Source organism: Rhinichthys klamathensis, unplaced genomic scaffold (genome assembly GCF_029890125.1).
Source record: "Rhinichthys klamathensis goyatoka isolate OS25496 unplaced genomic scaffold, OSU_Roscu_1.1 h1tg000677l_1, whole genome shotgun sequence".
Taxonomy (NCBI): Eukaryota; Metazoa; Chordata; class Actinopteri; order Cypriniformes; family Leuciscidae; genus Rhinichthys; species Rhinichthys klamathensis.
The window spans coordinates 330,330-355,737 of NW_026607109.1; the positions used below are offsets into that span (position 1 = coordinate 330,330).

At 37.3% G+C, this 25,408-nt stretch overlaps 1 protein-coding gene across 2 annotated transcripts in view; it reads left to right on the forward strand.

Moving 5' to 3' along the window:
- Positions 1-25,408, forward strand: part of polr3a (polymerase (RNA) III (DNA directed) polypeptide A) — a 63,694-nt gene that overhangs the window by 26,405 nt on the left and 11,881 nt on the right. The window contains exons 15-25 of one of the 2 annotated variants that reach the window (XM_056241793.1): positions 722-886; positions 1,648-1,820; positions 1,896-2,007; positions 7,075-7,193; positions 8,602-8,739; positions 11,824-11,994; positions 14,063-14,176; positions 17,837-17,872; positions 18,695-18,781; positions 18,981-19,063; positions 22,853-23,023. In XM_056241793.1, coding sequence (XP_056097768.1) covers positions 722-886; positions 1,648-1,820; positions 1,896-2,007; positions 7,075-7,193; positions 8,602-8,739; positions 11,824-11,994; positions 14,063-14,176; positions 17,837-17,872; positions 18,695-18,781; positions 18,981-19,063; positions 22,853-23,023 — 1,369 coding nt within the window. The remainder of the gene's footprint in view (positions 1-721; positions 887-1,647; positions 1,821-1,895; positions 2,008-7,074; positions 7,194-8,601; positions 8,740-11,823; positions 11,995-14,062; positions 14,177-17,836; positions 17,873-18,694; positions 18,782-18,980; positions 19,064-22,852; positions 23,024-25,408) is intronic. The other variant, XM_056241794.1, reaches the window with a different exon arrangement.

Sequence of the window (25,408 nt, forward strand, 5' to 3'; positions counted from 1 at the left end):
GACAGGGACTCCTGAAGGCAGGCTCCTGTTTTGCAGTCTTATTTCCCCCAAAAATAAAAGGGATTAAGTTTTCTGATTTAGAAAACTATACTTCTGATTTATATTTTAAAATATTAAATAAATTGTTTGATTTGTTGGTTTTTGGAAATTTGGTTACCACTGTTTTTGATAGTAACTTTGTATTAAATCAGTAATCCAGAGAAATGTAGACAGACAACACAGAATTTCTGCAAAATAAAATTGTATAGTACCCTATTATTGTAAAAACAAAAAAGTTTTATTAATTCAGTTGATTGTACATGCTTGTTATTATTAAAATGTAATTAAACCAATAATTATTCTAAATGCGGTAAAATAAAGCAGAATTTCAGAAAATAAATAAATTTCATGATTACAATTAATTGGACATTTGGGGAAAAAACTGGCACAAGAAACCCTTCTAATATAAGGGGACTTTAAAAGTGTTCAGATTTCAAATGTAACCTGTGTGTGTGCAGTTGTGGTGATCCAGAACAGTGAGCTCAGTGTGTGTGTGTGTGTGTGTGTGTGTGCAGTTGTGGTGATCCAGAACAGTGAGCTCAGTGTGTGTGTGTGTGTGTGTGTTTGTTTGTGTGTGTGCAGTTGTGGTGATCCAGAACAGTGAGCTCAGTGTGTGTTTGTGTGTGTGTGCAGTTGTGGTGATCCAGAACAGTGAGCTCAGTGTGTGTGTGTGTGTGTGCAGTTGTGGTGATCCAGAACAGTGAGCTGATGTGTGGCAGTCTGGATAAAGGAACTCTGGGATCCGGATCCAAGAACAACATCTTCTACATCTTGTTGCGAGACTGGGGCCAAGAGGAGGCGGCGGATGCCATGTCACGCCTGGCCCGTCTGGCTCCCGTTTACCTCTGTGAGTCTTCAGTGTGAGTGTGTGTCTGAGAGTGTGTGAGTCTTCAGTGTGTGTGTGTGTGTGTGTGTGTGTGTGAGAGTCTGCAGTGTGTGTCTGCAGTGTGTGTCTGCAGTGTGTGTCTGCAGTGTGTGTCTGCAGTGTGTGTCTGCAGTGTGTGTCTGCAGTGTGTGTCTGCAGTGTGTGTCTGCAGTGTGTGTCTGCAGTGTGTGTCTGCAGTGTGTGTGTCTGCAGTGTGTGTCTGCAGTGTGTGTCTGCAGTGTGTGTCTGCAGTGTGTGTCTGCAGTGTGTGTCTGCAGTGTGTGTCTGCTGTGTGTGTCGGGTGTGTGTGTGGGTGTGTGTGTGGGTGTGTGTGTGGGTGTGTGTGTGGGTGTGTGTGTGTGAGAGTGGGCATGTTTAGCTATACTTTTGAGGACCAAATGTCTCCACAAGGACAGTAAAACTTGAGATTCCCTACTTTGTGAGAACTTTTTGCTGGTCCTCTCAAGGAAAATTGATTAATAAACATAATAAAAAATACTTTTTTTGAAAATGTAAAAATGAAGAATGTTGTGTGATTGGTAGGTTTAGGGGTCGAGTTAGTGTGTGTGTGTGTGTGTGTGTGACGTGGTAAGGTTAGTGTAAGGGGACAGAATATACAGTTTGTACAATATAAAAACCATTACGTCTATGGAGAGTTCCCACAAAGATAGTAAACCAGACGTGTGTGAGAGTGTGTGTGGGTTAAAGTCATGATGTATGTGATGTGTTCATGATTCCTGAAGCGAATCGAGGCTTCTCCATCGGGATCGGAGACGTGACGCCCGGACAGGGACTCCTGAAGGCCAAGCAGGAGCTGCTGGACGCTGGATATAAGAAATGTGACGAATATATCGAAGCCCTGAAGACGGGCCGGTTACAGCAGCAGCCGGGCTGCACCGCGGAGGAAACACTCGAGGTGAGCGAGAGAATGAGCTACACACACACACATTGGATCTGATTACCTCTGTGTGACGTGTGTGTGTGTGTCCAGGCGTTAATCCTGAAGGAGCTGTCAGTCATCAGAGATCACGCTGGCAGTGCGTGTTTGAGGGAACTGGACAAAAGCAACAGCCCGCTGATCATGGCCCTGTGTGGATCCAAAGGTACCATCCAAACCTCCCTACTGGAACTATATATAATATATATATATATATATATATATATATATATATTAGGGCTGTCAATCGATTAAAAATTTTAATCTAATTAATTACATACTCTGTAATTAATTAATCTAAATTAATCGCATACACAATCTTACAATGTTTACATAGTACAATTTCTGGTAAGCTACGTTTTTATTATTATTGCTTGACACAAATTTCACGATTTCAATATAATTTAATTCTTGTGATTTGATGCAATATTGACTCATTTGGATAAATATTAGGTACACAAGATAGGCATTCATTTTTCTCAAGAAAAAAACAATCTCACCCAATGCTGTAAAAATACAGAGAGCCATATCAGCTGGTAGTATTTAAGGTTAAAAATAGCTCAAATTAAATATAATGTGTGTTTATTACAAATAACAACTTTGATATAAGTAAAAATATAATACATATGTAATATAGTAGTAGGCTACATAAATTTAGAAAAATACTCTTTATAGCTCTTTTTTTATAGCCAACTAACGTGCTATATGGTCATGAAATGGCTTTCCTGAGGTAACTTAGGCTAAATGTTATGTGACATAATTGTTCTCCAGCTGTTTTATTGACCTCTTTTCGCGGTTGAAAAACACTGATTGATCGAGGAATATACATTTCGGTAAGTTTTAGGCTGCCCTACTGTATCTTTCAACATTGGTCATTCGTGTTTATTTACTATTAGCTAGAGATGATCGGTTCACGTGCCGCTATAGGGATCTGTCATGTCACATTTACAAGCGGCAAAACGGTATTTATTGTTTGATTTTCGTAATAAAAAAAATTAATAGAATCTGAGAGCTGAGATTTTTTTAAATATAAGTAACGTGCTCTGTCTTGTCTGTTTCCGTGTCCTCTCTTTGGTGCGCGATATTTCTGTGCGTGAGAAAATGGTTGTGTGACGTGAGAGCGCGTGAAAAGTTACAACACACACACACACAAGCGCGCTTTCTCTCAGACACACTCACCGACTCACGCACACACTCCTGGATGCTTTGCATTGATGTGGTACTTTAGAGTTGACGAACTCCGTTTGTTATAAGTAAATGTTCCAAACAATGATCCAAGCAGCACTTTCTTGTCTCCCTCCTTTTTACACGAATGGTGGCTACGGCTAGAACGGCTCCGCAAAGGTCAAAAGGGATCAATGGATTAATCTGCGTTATTTTTTTTAACGCGTTATTTCTTCTCAGATTAATTAATCAAAATTAACGCGTTATTTTGACAGCCCTAATATATATATATAGTAGGAGTGGAACGGTACATGTATTCGTATTGAACCGAAACGGTACGGACGTCATGGTTTGGTGCATGAATTTACACGGAGAATACACGGTATAAAAATAAATAAAACTCGCGTGCAAATTAATGTAATGCGGAACTACTATTGGATACGCCGGTTCTTTAGGGACACATAATCTGTATGTTTTTCCGTTTTGACCAGCAAAATATTCATGAGTCATGATGACCGCTGTTATCTATTTATCCAACACATTAAACACAGTCTGTCGGCGCCATCTTCTGGACATTCATCGTATCGCATTGGTATTCATTTCTTGTCCTCAAACAGAGCACTAATCTGTTTATTTTTAAGTTACACATTCTACATTGATTAAAAAAGAAAATCAAATGTGTTTTTTAATGGTAGTATTATTTTATACAGAAATAAACTATTTATAATTCAGATGAGAATAAAGTTAGTGTTAATTAAAATTTTAAGTAAAACAAATATATTGATCTGAAATATAGCAAATTAATTTTAAATTCGTTCAGGTACAATAGGCTTTATGCACAGCTTCACTACTTCCTGAACTTCAGCCAGCCCTTTGTTTCCTGTCTGTCATTATTGGACAAACTGATTAATCCAGGTGTGCCTGATTATTGTTACTGAGGCCAGGCACACCTGGATTAATCAGTTTGTCCAATAATGACAGACAGGAAACAAAGGGCTGGCTGAAGTTCAGGAAGTAGTAAAGTTGTGGCATAAAGCCAATTAGCAAACATATCTCAGGGTCTTTTTGTCTTTTTATTAATTTAATTAATAAACTAATTATATAGAACTATTGTCAATGCACTACAAATAAACTGGTTCTATGCCTTTACTTTATTAATAAAACTTATTTAAAAAATACAAAGCTTAAGACATTTTTTTTTTCCTTTAACACACACACACACACACAAACACACATGCTCCAATAGTAATACGTTAATTACATGAATTACTCAAATGTAGTAATTAGAGGTCGACCGATAGTGGATTTTACCGATAACGATATCTAGGTTTGATCCTACATGCCGATAACCGATAATTCAACCGATATTTTTTTTAATGGATACTGGATTAAAAACAAACATCATACTCACAATAAAACAGTGCTGAACTGAAATGTGCTCAATTAAATAAATAAATATGAATATATTAAAACTTTATACAGAAAATAATTCCCCCGCGCCTCCTTGCATCGCAGTACAGTACTTGCACTGTTAGTGTACATATACTCACAATAAACTTAATAGCTTTGTTTTAGACATTCTTTTATTTAACTAAAACAATTGCACATTCAAAATACTAATTATAGTAATAATAATTATTGTAAAAAATACAATAAAATGAAATAATATAAATGAGAAACCTTATTTTAAACACATGCTAAATAGACTATAGTGAAAGATAAATACATGATGTAGACTATAGTGTATAATATACAATGTATTTTTTCAGATACAAATTATATTAGTAATTCATATATTAGTAATAATTAAAATTTTATTGCCATTACAATGAAATTCTAATTAGCAGAATGCAAAAGAATCAGTAAACTGCAGTATAATATTGCATGTGGGAATGCTAAGTTATGCTCTAACATTAATGATGTGCACTTTACACAGCCACAGGTGTAAATTTTAACATGATAAACACACTTTATAGACAATATGAGCTGTAACACAGTTAACAGCTGGCGTTACAACTATGGATTTATTATTATGATTATTAATGGTATTTTGATTGATTATTACAAGCTGGGAAAACGTGAGATAATGTTGTCAATGAAATTAACATTAATACACCTGCTGATTAGATCTAATATTTACACATTTGTCCGAGGAAGGTAGCCTACTCATATTACTATTTTCCATAATAATAGCGCTAGGCTTATCTGTTAAAACCATTGACTGTTAATATTTTGGTTAGAACTAGCAGATAGCGCTGGTTATTTATAGATTAGCTAACAATGTATGCTAATGACTAATGGCATTATTGATCATCGTTCTGTAACATCAAAATCATCTTTACTGTAACATTACCTTTGTCTTTGTCGCGTTTTTCCTCCTCTTCTTTTCTTTTTTCCTCCCCTGGGCACCAGATAATTTGGGACGCTTTGACATATTAACTTTTTTTGACGCAATAAAAACGAAAAACGAATGGCGGGTAAAAGAAGTCTGATTGGTGGAGGTGGTTTCCCATCCTGCTTTGTGGCGCCTCATGTTTTGTTCTGCACCGTGAACTAAGTGTATATGTGATGCCTTCAACTCCCCCTGGTCACGGTAAAGTAAGAATTTATTAGAAAAATTTGATAAAAAAAAAAAAAAACAAGTCAATGCCATGTAAATCCCATTATTGCTCCACTCGTTGCAGTGTTAATGAAGTACAATAAAAGCGGAAAGTTGCTTACGCGGCTCTGGCCCCCTCCCCATGCAAATAGATGGTAACAATTGCGCCATAAAACATTTGGGTCAGGTCTGCGTGTGTTTTTGTCACATTGCATTAACAGTTGACTGAGGTAGCCTAATGTTAGAGTCCTCACAGCCTCGACGGCAAACTACTGTTCTTTCTCTGCTGATGCAGCATCTAGTCAACAAATGAATTTATTTGTAATGATATGGCAATATGTAGACACTGTAGTGTTATGTATTCATACCGTTTCGCTGTCGGTGTTTTAAATGTCAGCGCTCTCGCTGCGTGTTCTCTCCGTGCTGCGCGCTGCCTCACGTGTTAACGTAAACAACTCAGCCAGTGATAGTCTGTTATTTGTCCTCTAGAGGCCGCTCTCACTCTGTATAATGCCAGCAGTCTCTTTATGTTCTGAGCGCTCTCGTGCTGTGTAATGACCGCGCGCACTTCTCAGCCGCTCCAGCAACGGACGCAACCCGGAAAAACTATCGGTGTGGATTTTTGCCGATAACGATAGTTCCACCAAACAACTATCGGTGCCGATTAATCGGCAAAACCGATGAATCGGTCGACCTCTAGTAGTAATACACTAGGTGGTACAGCCTGAGACATGCACAATAAAAAAAAAATATGCCTTCTGCATTTTTGTTTTGCTTTTCCCTCCATTGTACCAAACCGTGATGTCTGAACCGAGGGATGAACCGAACCGTGACCTCTGTGTACTGACCGTTCCACCCCTAATATATAGATATCATATTTACAGGGTTCGTACAAGGTGCTTAAAATGCTTTAAGTATTAAATTTGACTTTTTGAAATTTAAGTCCTGGAAAACCCTTGAAAACAGCCATATTTATAAAAAGGTACTTGAATTGTTGAAAGACAATAGTTCAATTTTATAGATATAACAATCTTTTCACACAAAATTAACGCTGCAGCCCATCTGATATAGACATAGAGCAATTTCGCATGGCTATGAGTGTGATATTGCCTATAAATATCCAAGTATATGATACATCTTTTATTCTTCAGGGCAATGATAATATGATAATGGGAAATTAGTTTGAATAAACTTTGTCATAGTATCCTAAAAAGTTACCAGAGTTATCATTGCTTGCGTTGCACTTTATTTGTACTATTTTGTTTTATTTTTGTTTATCTTTTTACCCTTTTTAGAATTTGAAAGATAATATAGATATTGTTTGACAAGTGAGATTTCTGATTGAAGTCCTTTAAAAACCCATAAAGTAGTGCTTGAAAGTCCTGGATTTGATTTTACAGTGTCTGTACGAACCCTATATTTGATTCATGCGAGTCCCAGATGTCTGTGTAATAACCTCTGTGTCTCCAGGTTCATTCATTAACATCTCACAGATGATCGCTTGTGTCGGGCAGCAGGCCATCAGCGGCTCGCGTGTTCCTGACGGGTTTGAGAACCGCTCACTGCCTCACTTTGAAAAGCACTCCAAAGTAAGAAGTTTTCGTCCCTGTTTATCCCTTTCTCTCAGTATGCATGAGTGATTCTTCAATTACAGTGACTTTTGTCCTTTGTCTGCTGGGATGGTTTCAAATAAATGCTTTTTGTAATTAAAAACAGCCTATCGTTGTGTTGCACTGGAGAGATTATAGAAGCCGTTTAAACTTTATTTAATAACTTTAACAATTAGTTTTTCCCTATTTTGAAGTGTCAGAAATAATGCATGTATTTAATTGACTTCTAGCAACGAGTTCCCACGGGTCCTTGAAATCCTTGAAAGTTTGTGAATCTGGAAAAAGTTTTTGATTGATTGATATCTTTATTTTGAATTTTGAACATGCAAATACAATTAAAAAAGAAATCAGAGAAAGAATGAAAAAATAATGGTAAAAAAAAAACCCAGATGAACAACAAAATAAAACTCCATACTTTCCAGTTCTTAAAAAATAAACTCTATTTAAATGTACAAAAATGAGTAGGAAGAAGTAAAACTTATGTACTTTTGAAAAAAAACATACATAGATACAGGTCCTTAAAAGTGCTTGAATTTATTTTATTTTTAATTTAAAAAAGCCAATCGTTGTGTTGCACAGGAGAGATTATAGAAGCCGTTTAAACTTTATTTAATAACTTTAACAATTAGTTTTCCCCTATTTTGAAGTGTCAGAAATAATACATGTATTTAATTGACTTCTCGCAACGAGTTCCCACGGGTCTTTGAAATCCTTGAAAGTTTGTGAATCTGGAAGAAAAAAAAATTTCAAGGCCCTGGAAAGTTTTTGATTGATTGATTTATCTTTATTTTAAAATTTGAACATGTAAATACAATTAAAAAAGAAATCCAAAAAAAAAAAAATAATAATGGTAAAAAAACAAACAGATGAACAACAAAATAAAACTCCATACTTTACAGTACTTAAAAAAACCCAACTCTATTTACATGTACAAAAATGAGTAGGAAGAAGTAAAACTTATGTACTTTTGAAAAAAAAACATACATAGAGACAGGTCCTTAAAAGTGCTTGAATATATTTTATTTTTAATTTAAAAAAGCCAATCGTTGTGTTGCACAGGAGAGATTATAGAAGCCGTTTAAACTTTATTTAATAACTTTAACAATTAGTTTTTCCCCATTTTGAATTGTCAGAAATAATGCATGTATTTAATTGACTTCTAGCATGATTAATTCCAAAGTTTATGCAACGTTTTGTCCAAAAACTGAATGTTTTCATTACCACAGTGCACCAATGAATATTTCAACATGCTTTGCTTTATGATTCTGTTTGTTTGAAGGAATTGTTTCAGAACTTTTAAAAGTGATCAGAGGTTAAAGACGACACAAAGCAGAGGCTGTGTGCAATAAAAGCAACATGTGTGTGTGATTGTCCTTTCATGTTTCAGCTCCCTGCTGCGAAGGGCTTTGTGGCCGACAGCTTTTATTCTGGCCTGACGCCCACTGAGTTCTTCTTCCACACGATGGCTGGTAGAGAAGGGCTGGTCGACACCGCTGTGAAGACAGCAGAGACGGGATACATGCAGGTACGACAGCAGATGAGACGTCTCCGTTTGCCTCCTGTATCCACATTAAAGTCCCCCTGTGGGGAAAATCAAGCTTTGTTTACATGTCTATCAGTCCCTCCAGAAAAACGCCATTATGCGAGCGCATGATTTAGTGCATAATCAGCCAAAGTCATAATTTCCAGTACCATATTTCCAGTACTCCATATTTATGCGGGGGCATTTTTTTCAAATACGCCGCACTTTCGCCGCATAAATTGCCGATATCCGTGCAAAATATGCGGGGCTTGCATGATTTCATAATCCTCGCATTTTCGTTGCAAAAAAGTCACATATATCTTAGCAGAAAGCTGAAAAACAAGAGCCGCCGTTTCCCCCTGTTGCCATGGGAACGTTATGAAGTGACGCAATTACGCGAAGTGAACATTCAATTCAATTCAATTCAAATTTATTTGTATAGCGCTTTTCACAATACATATTGTTTCAAAGCAGCTTTACAGAAAGTACATTTCAGAAATGTACATAGAATAATATAGTTAGTTAATCATCATGTATTAATTTAGGGCATAACATATCGCCGGCGTTGAGTCGTCTCTTCACAGGCGTCGAGTCGTCTCTTCATAGGCGTTTAGTCATCTCATCGCAGGTGTTGGAGCGTCTGAAGTCTCCGTGAGAGGCTGGATACAAACTGGAGCTGACGAACGCTATTTACCTCGGGACTAGCGTCCCGAGATAACAGCAGAAAAGCAGATGGGAAATAATTAGCGTAGCTGCTGTTCATAATATTAATGCAGTCGATCTGATTCAACAGTGGTATAAAAGGTAAGCATTATGTGAATGCTTGGCTGAAGAGATGCGTCTTTAATCTAGTTTTGAACTGGGAGAGCGAGTCTGAGCCACGAACAGTATCAGGAAGGCTATTCCAGAGTTTAGGAGCTAAATGTGAGAACGCCCTCCCTCCTTTAGTGGACTTAGATATCCTAGGAATGACCAGAAGCCTCGAATTTCGGGATCTTAAAGAACGCGATGGATTGTAGGGCGATAGAAGGTCCATTAAATACACAGGAGCTAAACCATTTAGGGCTTTATAGGTCAGTAATAGTACTTTGTAATTGATACGGAACTTGATAGGTAACCAGTGCAGAGATGATAGAATCGGTGTTATATGATCATATTTTCTTGACCTAGTAAGAACTCTAGCGGCTGCATTTTGGACTAACTGTAGCTTGTTTATTGAAGATGCAGGACAACCAGCTAATAAAGCATTACAATACATCATCGAACACTTTATTTTTTTATATTTCATTTATTCATTTTTACAGAAGTTGTAGCATATTCCTTTTGTAAAGCTACAGAACTCGTTTGACTCATCAATGTTTTGTAAGTTTGATGTGTTTATTAAGGTCTTGTAACGATATTGGCATCTCACAACTCGTACTTTATTCCCAAATCGAGCTCGTATAACTGTCGTCACACGTTCTACCGTCCACATCGTTACTTAATAAACAAAATAAGATAAAAGAAGTAGCATCAAACAGAAATTACACGCACACATGGGGTGTTCGAGGCGCATATACAATATAACACTGCAGACAGTTCAACAGGGAGCGCGCCGCTCTTAAAGGGGCCACACCTTATTTCCACTCGTTACAGTCTGAAATAAAACAAGATGAGAACTGAAATATTCCAGCACTTTCTGTTATGTAGTATGCTTGCTTCTCATAGGAAGTAATAAGAAATGACTCTTTACATTAAGGTAGTAATACTTTTTTTTCTCTTTTTCATCAAACCCGCTGAGTTCCCGCAATTTCATCGCGTAAAATTGCATAAATATCCCGCATATTCCATCGCATTTTTAAAGAAAACAGGCCACATAATCAAGGATTTTTGCCCGCAACAATCACAAAAAAACTTAGTTTTTTTGGAAGGACTGGTCTATGTGGTGTTTTTAATGTGCTTTAAGACACAGCATTGCTGAGTATTTCCTCCTTAAAACTGCAGTGAACCAAAGACAGTCTCAAAAACACGGTTTGAAATCGCTGGTGTTTCTGACGTCACAAACGACCTTGTAAACAGGGTTTGAAATTAACTTTTTCACTCACCGGCCAATTTGGCTACTAAATTAAGTGACCGGCCAATTCAGAACTTCTACTAGCCAAAGAAAAAAGAAGAAAAGAAATTAACCAGATTACCTATGTCACAGCATTAATTTCTTATTCAAACTAAATCCTTTCATCCAACATCTCCTCCCTTCCTCTTTCATCCTTTTCACCAAAAATGTGTTTTAGGTGGACAGATCAATACAGTACACAGAACATACAAGTAATGTAGGATGTTGGGAAATAGCAGTGTATTTTCTGTTAACCAAATGCTTTTTAATCTTCGCTATTGCTTCAATGCAAATGAACAAGCTGTTATTTGATGTGTAGTGACGGTCGTGTTCAAGCCAGATATGAGCAGAATCTGCGCAATACGCTGTATTTAATAAATCATGACGACTCATGAGTCGAGTATTAGATTTGGCTTATACAAACTTATAGTAACACGCCAAATTGGCTGGTGATTTTGACAGGTTTACCTGCCACTGTTCATTTTTACGATTTGAATTTTTTTTAAGTTTGGCGGGTGTTAATTTCAAACCCTGCTTGAAACCAATCAGATCAACCAGTGGATCTCTGAGCTGCTGTGAGTGAGTGGAGGCGGGGCTCATTTGCATATTCATGCAAGATATTTTAAGGCATGAAGAAATTTAAGGAAAAAACTTTTAAATGTGTAAAAGTTTTAAGGGATTACATTTTTGATTGCAGGGGCACTTTAATGTATTGTCGTAATTATAATCTAATGAATTACAACTCGCATAAAACAACATACTTCCGTGTTGCAAAATAAGGTGGATAATGATTCAATTAATAAGTTAAGGATTCATTTATGCACGTAAACTATCAATATTCCAGCTTAAATTTAAATATTAAAAATGTATTATGTCATTTAATTGCCCTTATGTCATTGCAAAACTGGCTTTTTATAATTCTGCATTTTATACAACAAGTGCGATCTGAGAGATGTATGAGTTCTGCTCAGACTGTGTGTGTGTGTGTTGCACAGAGGCGTTTGGTGAAGTCTCTGGAGGACTTGTGCTCTCAGTACGATCTGACGGTGCGCAGCTCCACCGGTGACATCATTCAGTTCATCTACGGCGGAGACGGACTCGATCCCGCGGCCATGGAGGGGAAAGATGAGCCACTGGAGTTCAAAAGAGTCCTCGACAACATCAGAGTATGTCAAAGATTATTCTCAAAGATGAAACCTAAACTTGTTTATTAAAATAGTTTATACAATCTTACCTCAGAATTCAAACTGTATGAGGAACAGACCAAATTTAAGTAGTTGTTCATTGAAAATCTTGCATCTAAATGTAATTTGTATAATCTAACTAGCTAATTTAAATATGCAGTGTTTGCTGTCATGTCATAAACTTGATGCGGCTCTGACCGAATTGTATTTTTTCTGGGGTTTTTTTTATTTATTTTTAATACATTTTATTTATTTGTATGGATTACGTTTTAATGGTCGTCAAATCCATTGAATTCATAAAACTAGCAATTTAATATATTTATAAATGTTAACGAGAATTGGCACCTATGAAATCTGTTTTATTTTTCTCATTTTTTTTCATTTATGATGTAATACAAATGTATCATCAAACATTGTGGTAATCATATTCACACAATTTGTACAATATAATCAATCTTATAAAACAGTGGTCTCAAACTCGCGGCCCGCAGGGTGATATTTTGTGGCCCCCTACTTGACATTAAAGTTTAATGTTAGTGCGGCCCGTCGTTGCGTGTGCCGCGTTTAAAAAAAAAAAATATTTTTTTTTTATCCCTTATGGGCTACCATAGATAGTCTCGTGACACGGTGGGTTTGTTGTCAATAGTTGTCATAGACAACCGCGAAGTACAAACATACTGCGCCTGGAAAAAATGAGCGCGTCGCTTAAATTATGAGCGGGCTTGCCGCGCGCCTACATTTGAAATAACGAACTTGAGCGCGAAATATGTGAGCGCGATATGTGAACGGCCCCTTGTCGAGCTACCACCAATCAGGCCTCGAGCTACTGGCAGCTCGCGAGCGACGTGTTGGAGAGAGACCCTGCTCTAAAACAATGTGAGAATAATCATTTTGAGCTTGTAATATGTGTCCAACAGGTTGATAAGAAGGTTTGCTTTGATTTGTGCAGTCAGTAATTTGAGACACTATACATGTGAAAGAATTCAATAAGACGGGCAGACATGACTGCAAATATTTGTATTTCAAAAGCAATAATTGTTTTTCTAAGTATAATAAAAGGAAATGTGCCTTCCAAAAAAAAAAAAACTTTCAATATCATTAATGTGTTGTATAAAGAAAATAAAAAGGACATAAGCAAATATAAATATCACAAATATGTGTTATAGACAAAGAAAGTTTGTAAAATGAACTTCAACTGTCAGAAGGACAGCTCATGAAGAACCAATCATGTACAGAAAGGAATGTTCAAATTCAGAGGAACAGTTCAGAAGAAACGTTAATAATAAAGATTGAGAAGATTGGATCAGTTGTGCTCCTTTTTTGGAATACTTGAATACTATTTTTTTTGTGGAATACTTGATGCGGCCCAGCCTGACCCCGACTCTACCTCCAGCGGCCCCCAGTTAAGTTGAGTTTGAGACCCCTGCTATAAAATGTAATCAAATGAAAATATAACAATCCGTTTACAAAAAAAAAATACATTTTTATTTTTGTATAAAATAAATGCTAAAGTTAATGATTGTATTAACTTCTTTTTAAAATAAACTTCTGCACAACAGAGGTTTACTTTATAAATTAAAACATGGATAAAATCTCTTTCTGTTTAATAAATAAATACAAATTATTATTTCTACTACTTTAGTACATTTTACTGTACAATAGTACACAAATTATAGGACCTAAATTAATTCACTAGTCACATTTTCACCACATCATTTTCTCCAGAGGAACTGAAGTCTAGTTATTCCTGTTTCATGCGGTTCTGCTCGTGTAGGAGCAATCAGAGTGGATTGTGGTGTCTCTTCTCAAATGTGAGCTGACATTAATGAAATGGTAGAGTTGTGTTCTGCCATCAGTTTCGTACAATCACTGCTGGCCTGTTTTCATTTCTGATCACCACTATCTGTGGAGTCTAAGTGATTGAAATGGGGCTTGAGGACGCTGGGATGTGGAAACGCTCTCTGTGGGAGCGCTGAAGAGCACTTTACACATCATTTTCTCTCTCTCTCTTGCTCCTCCTGAACGCTGATGCTCAGGTTTGTTTTCTCAGGCGGTGTTCGGCTGTCCGGGTGAGCCGGCGCTGAGCAGAAACGAGCTGGTTTTGACCACCGACTCCATCATGAAGAGAAAAGACTTTCTGTGCTGTAGAGACACGTTTCTGGAGGTGAGACGCTGCACTTTTTGTGTCCCTCATGTTGATCCAAACCTGAATGAAATTGATTTCTTCAGTAGAACACAAAAAAGTAGACGTTTAGTTGAATGTTCACGCTGCTCTTTTCCATACACTCAGATCCGACCATGACCAGGAGCTGTCAAGCTCCAATAATCACTAAAAAGATGCTATTAAAAATGAAAAATCATATTCATATCCTCTGAGGTCATGCTTTGCATGAGGAATAGACTGCAATTGACTTTAGATCAGTTGTTCTCAACCAGAGGAACGCAAGATGCCTGAAAATGATTAAAATAAGCTTTAAAATGATGTAAAACGGCTAAAAATCCAGAGGTAATCTGACTTTATTATTAATATTATTTTTTGGGTAATTCATTCCCTCAACAACTATCATTTTTATTTATGAACCATGAACCAAATTTATTGATTTATTTCCACGGCCTTGGAAAACCTGGATATATGAGCAAATTAAGTGTTATTTATAGACCCTGAAAAGTCATAGAAATTTTATGGTGAATATAATTTTTTCTAGTTGTGTTAAACTTATTTTATTGGGTAGAACATGCTGAGAAATTGTAATTTTTGAGATGATAAACCCCCCATTAATAAATAAACACTGAAAAACATTCCATTATTGAAACTTCTGAAATTACCGGGTTTATTTATTAAAAATATAATTTTTTTATGAATATACCGGCTCTCCTATAGGGGTGTAAATCTTTGGTTAGAAATCGAATCGATTCACAATTCATAGGAATTCTATTCAGGAAAGTTTTTTGCCAATTCAGAATGATTTGATTCTGTATTTTTTTATGTGCATTCATAGGATTATGTGTCCTAATGTGTCTTGGGTAAGAACATTTAACCTGCTTAAGATTGTTAAAAAGATCACTGCCACTTTCATTGTATTGGAAAAGAGCAGCGTGAACATTCTGCCAAACAACTTCTGTTTCTCAGAAGAAAAGAAAATTGACATAATGCTCATTAATGGCTCGTTTCCACTGAGGCGTACGGTACGGTACAGTACAGTACGAGTCGGTAAACCATGATCCGGCTAGCGTTTCCACTGCCAACAGTACCCTTACTTGATAGGCGTGGTGTTTGCCAGAAAGAAGCGATCGACGTCATTTTCGCGCGAAGAAAGCGACATAGTAAACAACAATGGATGACAGACAGCAGATCTTGATCTTGCTTCTCGGCATGTTTGTCACAAGAAACAAGCGCTGGCATTAGGCGTTTCTCAATACCAAGTAGCCACGCAAAGTCCGACTCAGGAGAATGATCCCGAGGACGCGAGTCCAGTAATTCTGCTGATGGAACAGCGCGTTCTTGAAAGCGCCACTCAGCTCGCTCTGCTACTCCGGTTATGTACATTTTAGGCAACAATAAAACGAAATATGTTATAAAACACCACTCTGCTTCTTTTCGATTTAATTTAAATACATTTTAAACATTATAAGCACACAAATGTGGTTCAGGCAACGCATAGCCTATTGATTATATTCACTGCATGTATGTAACGTTATATTTATAACAAAACTAAATATAAAACACAACCCTGCCTCTTTTCGTTTAAATTTAAAAAATATTAAACATATTCCAGGCAATGTATTGCATATTGCCTCGGTACAAATGTTGCAATAAACAACATTACAGATGATCTTGTAATAAAATAAAAAAATGACAAAACTATCTATTTTTGTTGAATTTCAGTTTTATCAATAATAGCCATTAAAAAAGTATAAGTAAAAGGTACAAAAAGATATACAGTAAAGATTTAATAACATAAAGCAAACAATTCAGTCAAATATACAAATTCAGCGCTCAAATATATGAAACTTCACTTAGCCTTCTGCCAAAACTATTGGCCAGGGAACGAATTATAGATTCACGAGACCAAAGATCGCCTGTTAGGTCTGTACAATACGAATTATATCTCATGTTTAACCACTACAGAGACGTCAGAGTCAGCGGCAAACATCAGAATGACTAGCCGAGGAAAGGCTGCTCCAGGCGGGGTGCACGAGCGCCGAGCGTCCGGTGATTGCTTGGAATGGATCTTCAAATTATCATAAATCTATAAATAAACCACAGATTTGAGCTTTAAAAAACTACTTTCTCGCCTGAAAAACTCTTAAAACTACATTTCGTGACACAATAACAGTAGTATTATATTTCAACTGTATGCTGCTAATGCCCTTGTAGCACGCGCAAGTGACGATACTCTGTCAACCAATCAGCGTTCTGCAGTGAGTCTAGCTCCACCCTTTAGTACCGTACCACTGTGCTAGGTACCACAACGGAAGGGTACCCAAAAAGTGGTACGGTACGGTTCGGCTTTTTGGTACCATTCACAACTTTTGACAGTGGAAACGCAAATAATTGCGTACCGAACCGAACTGTACCGTACCGCTCAGTGGAAACGAGCCATTAGAGGTGAATTATTCCTTTAACTCATGAAGCTCATGGTAATTTCCCCACATTGACATAGTTACTATGATCCACAACTCTGATTTTACACACGTCCCAAATGTATGAATTGACCATCCAACCCCACAGATGAAGAGAATTTATCAAACAAAAGAAAAATTATGAATGACAATCTTCACATGGGGTCAAAACCCTTTCCTCTCTCATTTGAGGCAGTTCCTGTCTGTCCTCCTAAAGCTCTTCACTGTTTGAGTGCTGTTTATTAAAGTGCTTCAGATAAGCGTGTGTCTTTCAAAGCGGAGATGCACTCAACTCTCATAAAGGAAAATGAGTGGTTTTACTGTGCTCCTGAGGAATAGCATGAGGATGCTGAAGAGCAGAAGCATTTAAACAACACTGATGCATTTATATAGTGACGGCTGTTGCAGAAACACGAATCTCTCAAATAAAGCTCATCGCTAAATGTGTTAAACATCTGCCGTCAATGTCCAGGTTGCATAAAAATACAGTTGTCCCTTACGTGGTTTAAGTACCCCGCTATGCTATTTTAAAGGTTCCTAATGTTTTGGAGTCTCCTGCAATATGTTTACATGCATCCAAGGTCAAAAACACTTTAATTTTCTCATAATACACTGCAGCATCAGCTCTTTTCTCTCAGTGTCTGAAACGCTTCGTCTGCAGATTCCGTCTCTCTAAACCCCGCCTCTCTGAGAGCTGCTCTGCTCTGATTGGTCAGATGTCTGTTGTGATTGGTCGGAATCAAAATGCTCATATCTGAATCTCAGCTCTTGAGCACAGTGATACGAACAGTGACGATGGCGTGGATTTTACCGTATCAATCTCAGAAAACAGCGTCTCCTCGACACGAACAACACGAGCCGAACTCTTCCAGTCTCAGATAAACTAGTGTTTGAGGGCGGAGCTAAGAGACGCTGCTCAGCCAATCAAGACCTGAGGCTGGCATTATGCAAATTAGTTAGTGAGACTGAATTACTGACAACTCGTTTCAGTTCAGAATCACTTCTTTCTTTTAAGAGACAAAGACTTTGCAGTCCTTTCACAATCAGCTCTATTACATACTACATGAAAGGTAACAACTGAAAAGCATTATTTTATTAGTTTATTTTATGTAGTCAGTGTTTCTCCTGTATGCATTCAGCCGCTTAAATGAAACTGCTGACTGAAGCGTTTCTGCTCAGTGTCTGTGTCTTTCATTTAAAGGCACTGACAGACACTGGCAGTGACAAGTACTTACAGGTATTGTACGGCATCAGCATGACGTGTGAGTTTAATTGAGTTTATTAATGTCTTTATATGAGACCCGGGTGTGAGTTTAGTTCAGCATGACTTACAGAAGTAACCAGTGTTAATGTGCTGATGCTGATCTACACACACTAATCCTGATGCACGCTTTCAAACCGGCCGTCCGGACCATTAGAGGTTTTCAGGTTTATGTGAATTTGCAGATTTATGCCTCAAAATGCGACTCACTGCTTCCTGAGTGCCTCATATTTCACCCCAAATCAAAAGAAATGATTTTGCTGAAAGATTTGATTTGCATTGCTTTATTATTTTCATGATAATTAAACACATTTTTTGGAAGTTAAATCATTTTCTAAGTCATTATAAATCTGTGTTATTTTAGTATTATTTTATATACTATTGTAGTATTTATTTAAAAAAAAATTGAGTTTTTATGTGATTTTTGGCCTTTTAATCAGTTTCCGATGTAAAAATGTTTTTATTTTATTTTTAGTACTAAAACTTATTTCATTTCCATTTGTTGCGATGGCAGCATTTTTAATAAATTAACATGAACATTTATAGTAAAGTTTCATCTAATATACATCTAAATCATCTAATATATATATAAAAAAATATTTTGAGTTTTGAGGTGATATTTGATATTTTTGACAGAATCTGTGAGATTTATCCAATAATAACCTTTTACTTTTTGTGCAAAGCTGAATTCGTATAAATGATTTTGCTGCAGGTAATGAGCTCTGCATTGCATTTTGGGTTAATTTTGCTCATGTAATTTTGCTTTCTAAATTCCTGTGAAATTCTTTTCAATTTTAGGAAATCAGAAAGTTCATAAAAACAATTTCGGAGAGAATCAAAAAGACACGTGACAAGTATGGCATCAATGACAATGGAACAACAGAGGTAAGAGCTCGTGTGTGAGTGTGAGTGTGAGAGAGTGTGAGAGAGTGTGAGAGAGTGTGAGAGAGTGTGAGAGAGTGTGAGAGAGTGTGAGAGAGTGTGAGAGAGTGTGAGAGAGTGTGAGAGAGTGTGAGAGAGTGTGAGAGAGTGTGAGAGAGTGTGAGAGAGTGTGTCTGACGGCCTGTTTTCTGATCCATTACAGCCTAAAGTTCTGTACCAGTTGGACAGGATCACTCCGACCCAGCTGGAGAAGTTTCTGGAAACCTGCAGAGACAAATATATGAGGTAACACACACAGCGGTACACAGTTTCTGATGAGCGCTCGCTCTTATGGTGCTCGTACTGTTCAGCAGATGCTGAGCTTAATCTGGGCAGAAACACCTTCACGAGAGCGCCGCGACGCATACACGAGAACTGAGAAGAAGAGAGAAGCTTGTAAATGTCAGGACGTCATCATCTCAGTTCCCGCGCATGCGTCGTGGCGCTCTTTGGGCAACAATATTGCTATTAAAGGTGCTGTATGAAACTTTTTTTACTCTACTAAACCATACAAATACCATAATATGTTTGCAGATATTTAGATATATTCAGATATGCTAAGTTCATACTCGTTTCTCTGAAAAACACTTCTACAGCTAGTTATTTTACTTATTATTTTACACGTTCCGTGTTGTCAGTTGGTTTTTGTTTTGGTCTGTGTGACTCCGCCCACTGCCAGTTCAGCCTATAGTATTTCGACACCCCGGGTTGCCAGTTGCCAGGAAAACACAGCGTATTGCAGCCTTGGAAAGGAGCAAACAAACTGAGTCAGAGATTGCAGATTCCACACAACCTAAAAAGCCTCGGAATCCATCTAAAAATCTCTATGAACGAGAGCATATTAAAGGGGTCATATAATGCCATTTTCATACAAGTTAATTTGATTCTTTAGGGTCTAAATGAAAAGTTTGTAATATACTTTAATTAAAAATTCTCATTAGTATTGTAAGAAAACACTTATTTTACCTGGTCAAAAACAGCTCTGTTTTCAGCACGCCGCTTCAGTGCATGTGTCTTTAAATGATAATGAGCTTCGCTGACTCCGCCCCTCTGTTCTGCGGGCGTTTCGACACAATGCACCTGGAGTGTTGCCTTGACAACAGTTGAGGGTATATTTTGGAGAAAGAATGGCAGCGGGAGTCTCTGAGGACACATCTGTGCAACCGTATCAGTTTGAACCGGAGTCGGACCCGGAACAAGATGACGGCCGCAAAGAAGTTCGACAATTAAGGCTCGAACAGGACGTTTCTGGATGGTTGGCTAACATAATGTCACTTTGATCTATCTTTGTATATGTTAGGGCTGTCAATCTTCCTCTATAATACTATTCGAATTCCATTCCTTATTTTATTTAATATTCGAATATTAAATGTTCAAATTCATCCTATTATTAATATTAACGACTTTACTCAGGCTTATGGATCGCCAATGCCAATAGCATGTGGTTGTTGTTACACGTTCTGTCCACTCGAGGGACATCTAACATTACAATAAACATTTTATTCGTGCTGAATATGGTTGCAGCGCTACCGATGGTTTTCGGCTAATATCTCCGCTAAAACACCACCAAAAATTCTGAAACTTATATCGTTCTTTTCAGTTCGACTAGACGGTTCCAACGAGTTTGGTGCTCGCCGAATCCGTTGAGTTTTCACCGAGATATTTGCGCTTCACGGGCGTTTTTTATGTTGTTAAACATTTACCATTTTTGACAGTATTGTTATTATGATGATACAGCGTGGATAACGTGCACAATTGTGTTACGATTCAAAAACGTTATTGTTCATCAGACGAAACAAAAGCATTTCATTTTCACATGTGTGTAAGTCAAGGTGGCGAGAAAGGCAAGATTGCATATAAAAAAAATAATGAATGGGAATAGGAGCAGGCTTCACTCAATGATTAAACTTAAACTTTAAGAATGCTGGCCTGATGATTAGAATATATAACGTTAAACAGGAAAGAGGCCGCACTATGCATAAATTGTTTTATTTGCACAACAAGGCACGCACCGAAACGTGTTTGTGCAAATAAAACAATTTATGCATAGTGCGGCCTCTTTCCTGTTTATATATATAAAAAAAATTAAAATATACATAAAAAAACAATATTCGAATAGTAACTTCAGCATTCGAATAGTATTGATTTTTTAAATATTCGAATTATATTCGAATTTCGGAATTCGTTCCAACAGCCCTAGTATATGTACTGGCAGGGTAACGTTAGAGTAACTTAGTGAGATGTACGAACGCTATGTGTTTACTGATGTATACGTATGACACAATAACCATAACGCGTTGTTCATTATAAACGTGGGATTAAGAATTATATTGAGAACGCCGTACATAGAAAACATGCCGTAATGTACCCTGAGTGTAAACCTTAGACGCATTCAATGTGAAGCGTGCAAGCGATTTGCAAAGATTAATATAAAGGTTAATAAAGCTTTACACTCACTTCTTCTGGAGGTGCAGAGGGAACATAAATAGTTGGTACCGATCCTTTTTTCATGAGCAGCTTCTTAGCAAAACCAGCTTTATACTGACCCTCGTTTATAAAGCAGTCTGCTGAGAAATGATTCGCCAAACATGAGAGCAGTGACGTTGCTCGTGGGGAATATTCCCTTCGAAAACAAACTCAGCCACTGCGTCTTCAGCGGTTCGGATTTAGGAACATTAAAATGACTGTGTTCGTTATTACACCCAAGAACAGAACACCACAATCGCTTAGACGCCATTCTGCTCCAGCGTATCAACAATGACGGACTATGATGACAGCTCGCTCAGGGCGGGTCTGTGTTGAAACGCTGCTGTCAATCAACAATCGTGGGAGGGGCGTCCGTGCGTGTGACGTCACACGATCGAACGGCTCAATTTGAGGCAGGGGAAAACATATAAGGAGATTAAAACAAAAACACTGGATGGATTTTTATCATTATATGATGGTTGTGTACAGGCATTTCCAACACACATTTCAGTTCAATCAACTTGTAAAAGTGCATGTACCATTATATGACCCCTTTAAAACGCGGACAAATCTGTAAGTTTCCTCAGCTTTTGTTGTCAATTTCACTCGTTCCTGTTGTGTGTCCTCAAACTGGCAACACACGTGAGCCTCGAGTCTGAGGAGGCGGGGGAAACAACGACCTCTGGTATTTTGAATTTGGACTGCAGTACCGATTTCGACCACTTGTTCAAGTTCAATTGTATTTATAGCACATTTACAACAGCCACTAGGCGGAACAAAGTGTTTTACTGAACAACACGATTAAATGAAGATATAACATGCATAACAACAAATAAAACAAAAAATTACAGCAACATAGCTAAGAGTAACCATAAAACAGGAGTAGCAAAACACAGGGTTCCCGCGGGGTCTTAAAAAGCCTTAAAAGCATTGAATTTATTAATTTGGAAATAATACCTTAAAAAGACTTTAAAAAGTCTTGAATTTTGATGTCTGGGTCTTAAAAATTGTGCTATGTAACTTCTCCGTACTGTATTTTTCCTCAAAAGTTTCATTTGTCAACCACGATTATTATGATTTTTGATGTTTATTGTTCAGGGGTCTCTCAGTTCCCCATATTCCCAGCATGGAATAAGTAGCTAGCTAATGTTAAAACACAACTTAACATTGTTCGGCAAACTTTCTTGTGGCCTACTGAAATGTTTTTATTTTTCACACCTGCTCGGCTTATCATCTTTTACCTATTCCACATTTGAAAAATAAATGAACACAAGTTCAAGGATTTTGTTTTTCTTTGCTGGTAGGGACGTGAAATAGGTATTAATTTTTTATATAAATGGTCTTAAAAATGTCTTAAAAAGACTTGAATTTAACTTGAAGAAACCTGTAGGAACCCTGAAAACAGTATCAGACTCAAATATAAATTAGTAAAACCAACCGAAGAAAAGAATCAAAATGCTAAAGAAAACAGGAAGGGTTTTTAAAAGAGACTTGAAAGCAGACAGAGAAGGTGTCACTAGCTTTTAAATGTGCTATATAAATAAATAAGTTGAGTTGTGTGTTGCTCAGGGCGCAGATGGAGCCGGGCTCTGCCGTCGGAGCGCTGTGTGCCCAGAGCATCGGGGAGCCCGGCACTCAGATGACCCTCAAGACCTTTCACTTCGCCGGAGTCGCCTCCATGAACATCACTCTGGGAGTCCCGAGGATCAAAGAGATCATCAATGCGTCCAAGAACATCAGGTGACCACAGAAACCCGGAAAATGTGATGTCAGGGAATATCATGTGTTTTCCAGGTCTTTTTATAGTGAACATGATTTTTTTTATACTTTTAAAATTATATAAAAAAAGTGATATATTATTACTCGTATTTATAATAATGTATTATATGAATATATTATTTATATATAAATAAATCATTGTTTATATTTTTATATAAATTAAATTGTTTTCCAGGCCTGGAAATAAAAGTAATAAATTTTTTTGGCATTTTATTGTAGTATTTTTATGTATTTATTTATTTATTTATTTATTTATTTATTAGAATAAATTAAATTTATAAATTATTATTTGAAATATTTATAACCCCCAGGACTGGAAAAGTAATAAAAATTGTATAGCATATATATATAATTTTTTTTTTTTTTTTTATATAAATAATGTCAATGTCACATTTATTTATATAGCACATTTCCAAGGCCAAGGCCTACCAAAGTACTTCACAGTAAAGAACACAAAGACATTAGTCACAGACTGACACAATAAAAACACAGTAAAATACAAGTGCTAAGAGTAAAAGTACACAGTCTCTCTGTGTCTCAGTGTGTGTGTCTGTCTGTGTGTGTGTGTGTGTGTGCTAACGAGTCTCTCTGTGTCTCAGTTAGGGCTGCACGATTAATCGAATTTTAATCACGATCACGATTTTGGCTTCCCACGATCAAATTCGCGTGATTGAGCGATATTTTAAATGCGTCATTCAGTTCACAGAAAGCTTTTTTTTTGCCAATCTAGCGCACCGTAAACCAGTGTCTGATCACGTGCCTCCATGAGCCCAGGTGCGCGAGAGAGACCTACGGTCTGCGTGCGAGCGACAGTGCACGAGAGAGACCGCGAGTGTGTCTGCGTGCGAGCAACAGCGCGCGCCTACCGATTGTGTCGCGCGCGAGAGAGACTGAGTGACAGTGCGCGTGAGAGACCGAGTGTGAGCATTAGTAAATTGCATTAGTAAATTGGTACATACTACATATATATATTTACTATTTATACCATGGTCTGGGTGAATACTCGATTCTGATTGGCTGCAGGGTGTCCGTTAAAAAGTGATAGAGGACACCTAAAGTAGTTCTGGTGAAACTGCCTGTTTACCATTCGAAATGAATAAATAAATGCGCTGCCTACAACAGCTGTGTGAGTAACCATAGCAACAGGCAGTCAACGTTAGTTAGATATTACATAGCCTACTACAATGAGCGACTTCGTTCGTTATTTCATCTTCAGTCTCTCACGGACTGACGGAGCCCAGTAAGCCCGCAGACTGCTCTCGCATCGATGGCCTGTCACCGACTTTATTTGACGGCTCTCCAGTCCAGCATCGGAGAGTCGACCTACAGCGGTGCTTCGGAGGCTGTGGTTAGTGTAGACTAGTGTAACACAAAGTGTTTTATGTGCAATAAAAAAATAACTATGCCTACCTTTGTGTTTCATGAAAAAAAAAAAGCATTTTTGAACCTGAAGGGTTCTACAAGCTGAGCGGACTATAAATATCTCAAGTTGCTAAATAAATCGTCAGGCAAGTTATTATTTGAAAAAACTAGATTTAGCCTAATTAAAATATAAACTAATGTTTTAAAAATGTTTTATTTGGCAAGTGACCATGGTATAAGCGGGTTAATGCCCTTCGAGGTGACCGTTGTCAGGTTTTAATGGACTTCCGCTGCGCGTCGGCCGGTTTACACCTCGCCGTCGTCCATTAAAACCTGACAACGGACACCTCGTCGGGCATTAACCCTTACATAAGAGGCATGGAAGTTCGATTAATGGACTCCAATAATCAGTCCTACAAACGTCTTGTTTTGACCTATTGTTTAACAAATAGAAATAATTTGAGCACATAAACTTTCACATGGAGAATTAAATAGATTAAATTTATGCAGTAAGACTTCACAACTAATCACTGACACTGTAGGCCTACCACAACATTTTACATTTATTAAGCGTCAAATAACAATGACTCTGAATTTCATCCATTAATCGAACTTCCATAGTGCAGTTCTGCCTTGAAATGTTCTCATTTGGTTACATTCTGTTTGTTATGGAATATTTGTTTTTTTATTGATTGTATATTTTGCGTGTTTTATTCACATCCATTATGCAGGTACAATGCAAGTTTATATTTTGCTTCCTAAAATAGATTTACACAATGTAAAATGTAAAATAGTGCCCTGTTGAAGTTTTGCTACATTTTCTTTATTGTTTTCTTTATTCTTTAAGGAGATGCACTGAATTTTGGTGAATAAGAGGACCTATTTTATTTAGATACACATACATTAGCAGAAATGTAGCACAATATGGATGTGAAAGCAGTTATAATTAGCCTATGTGGCAATAAAATTTGTTTTGGTTAAAAT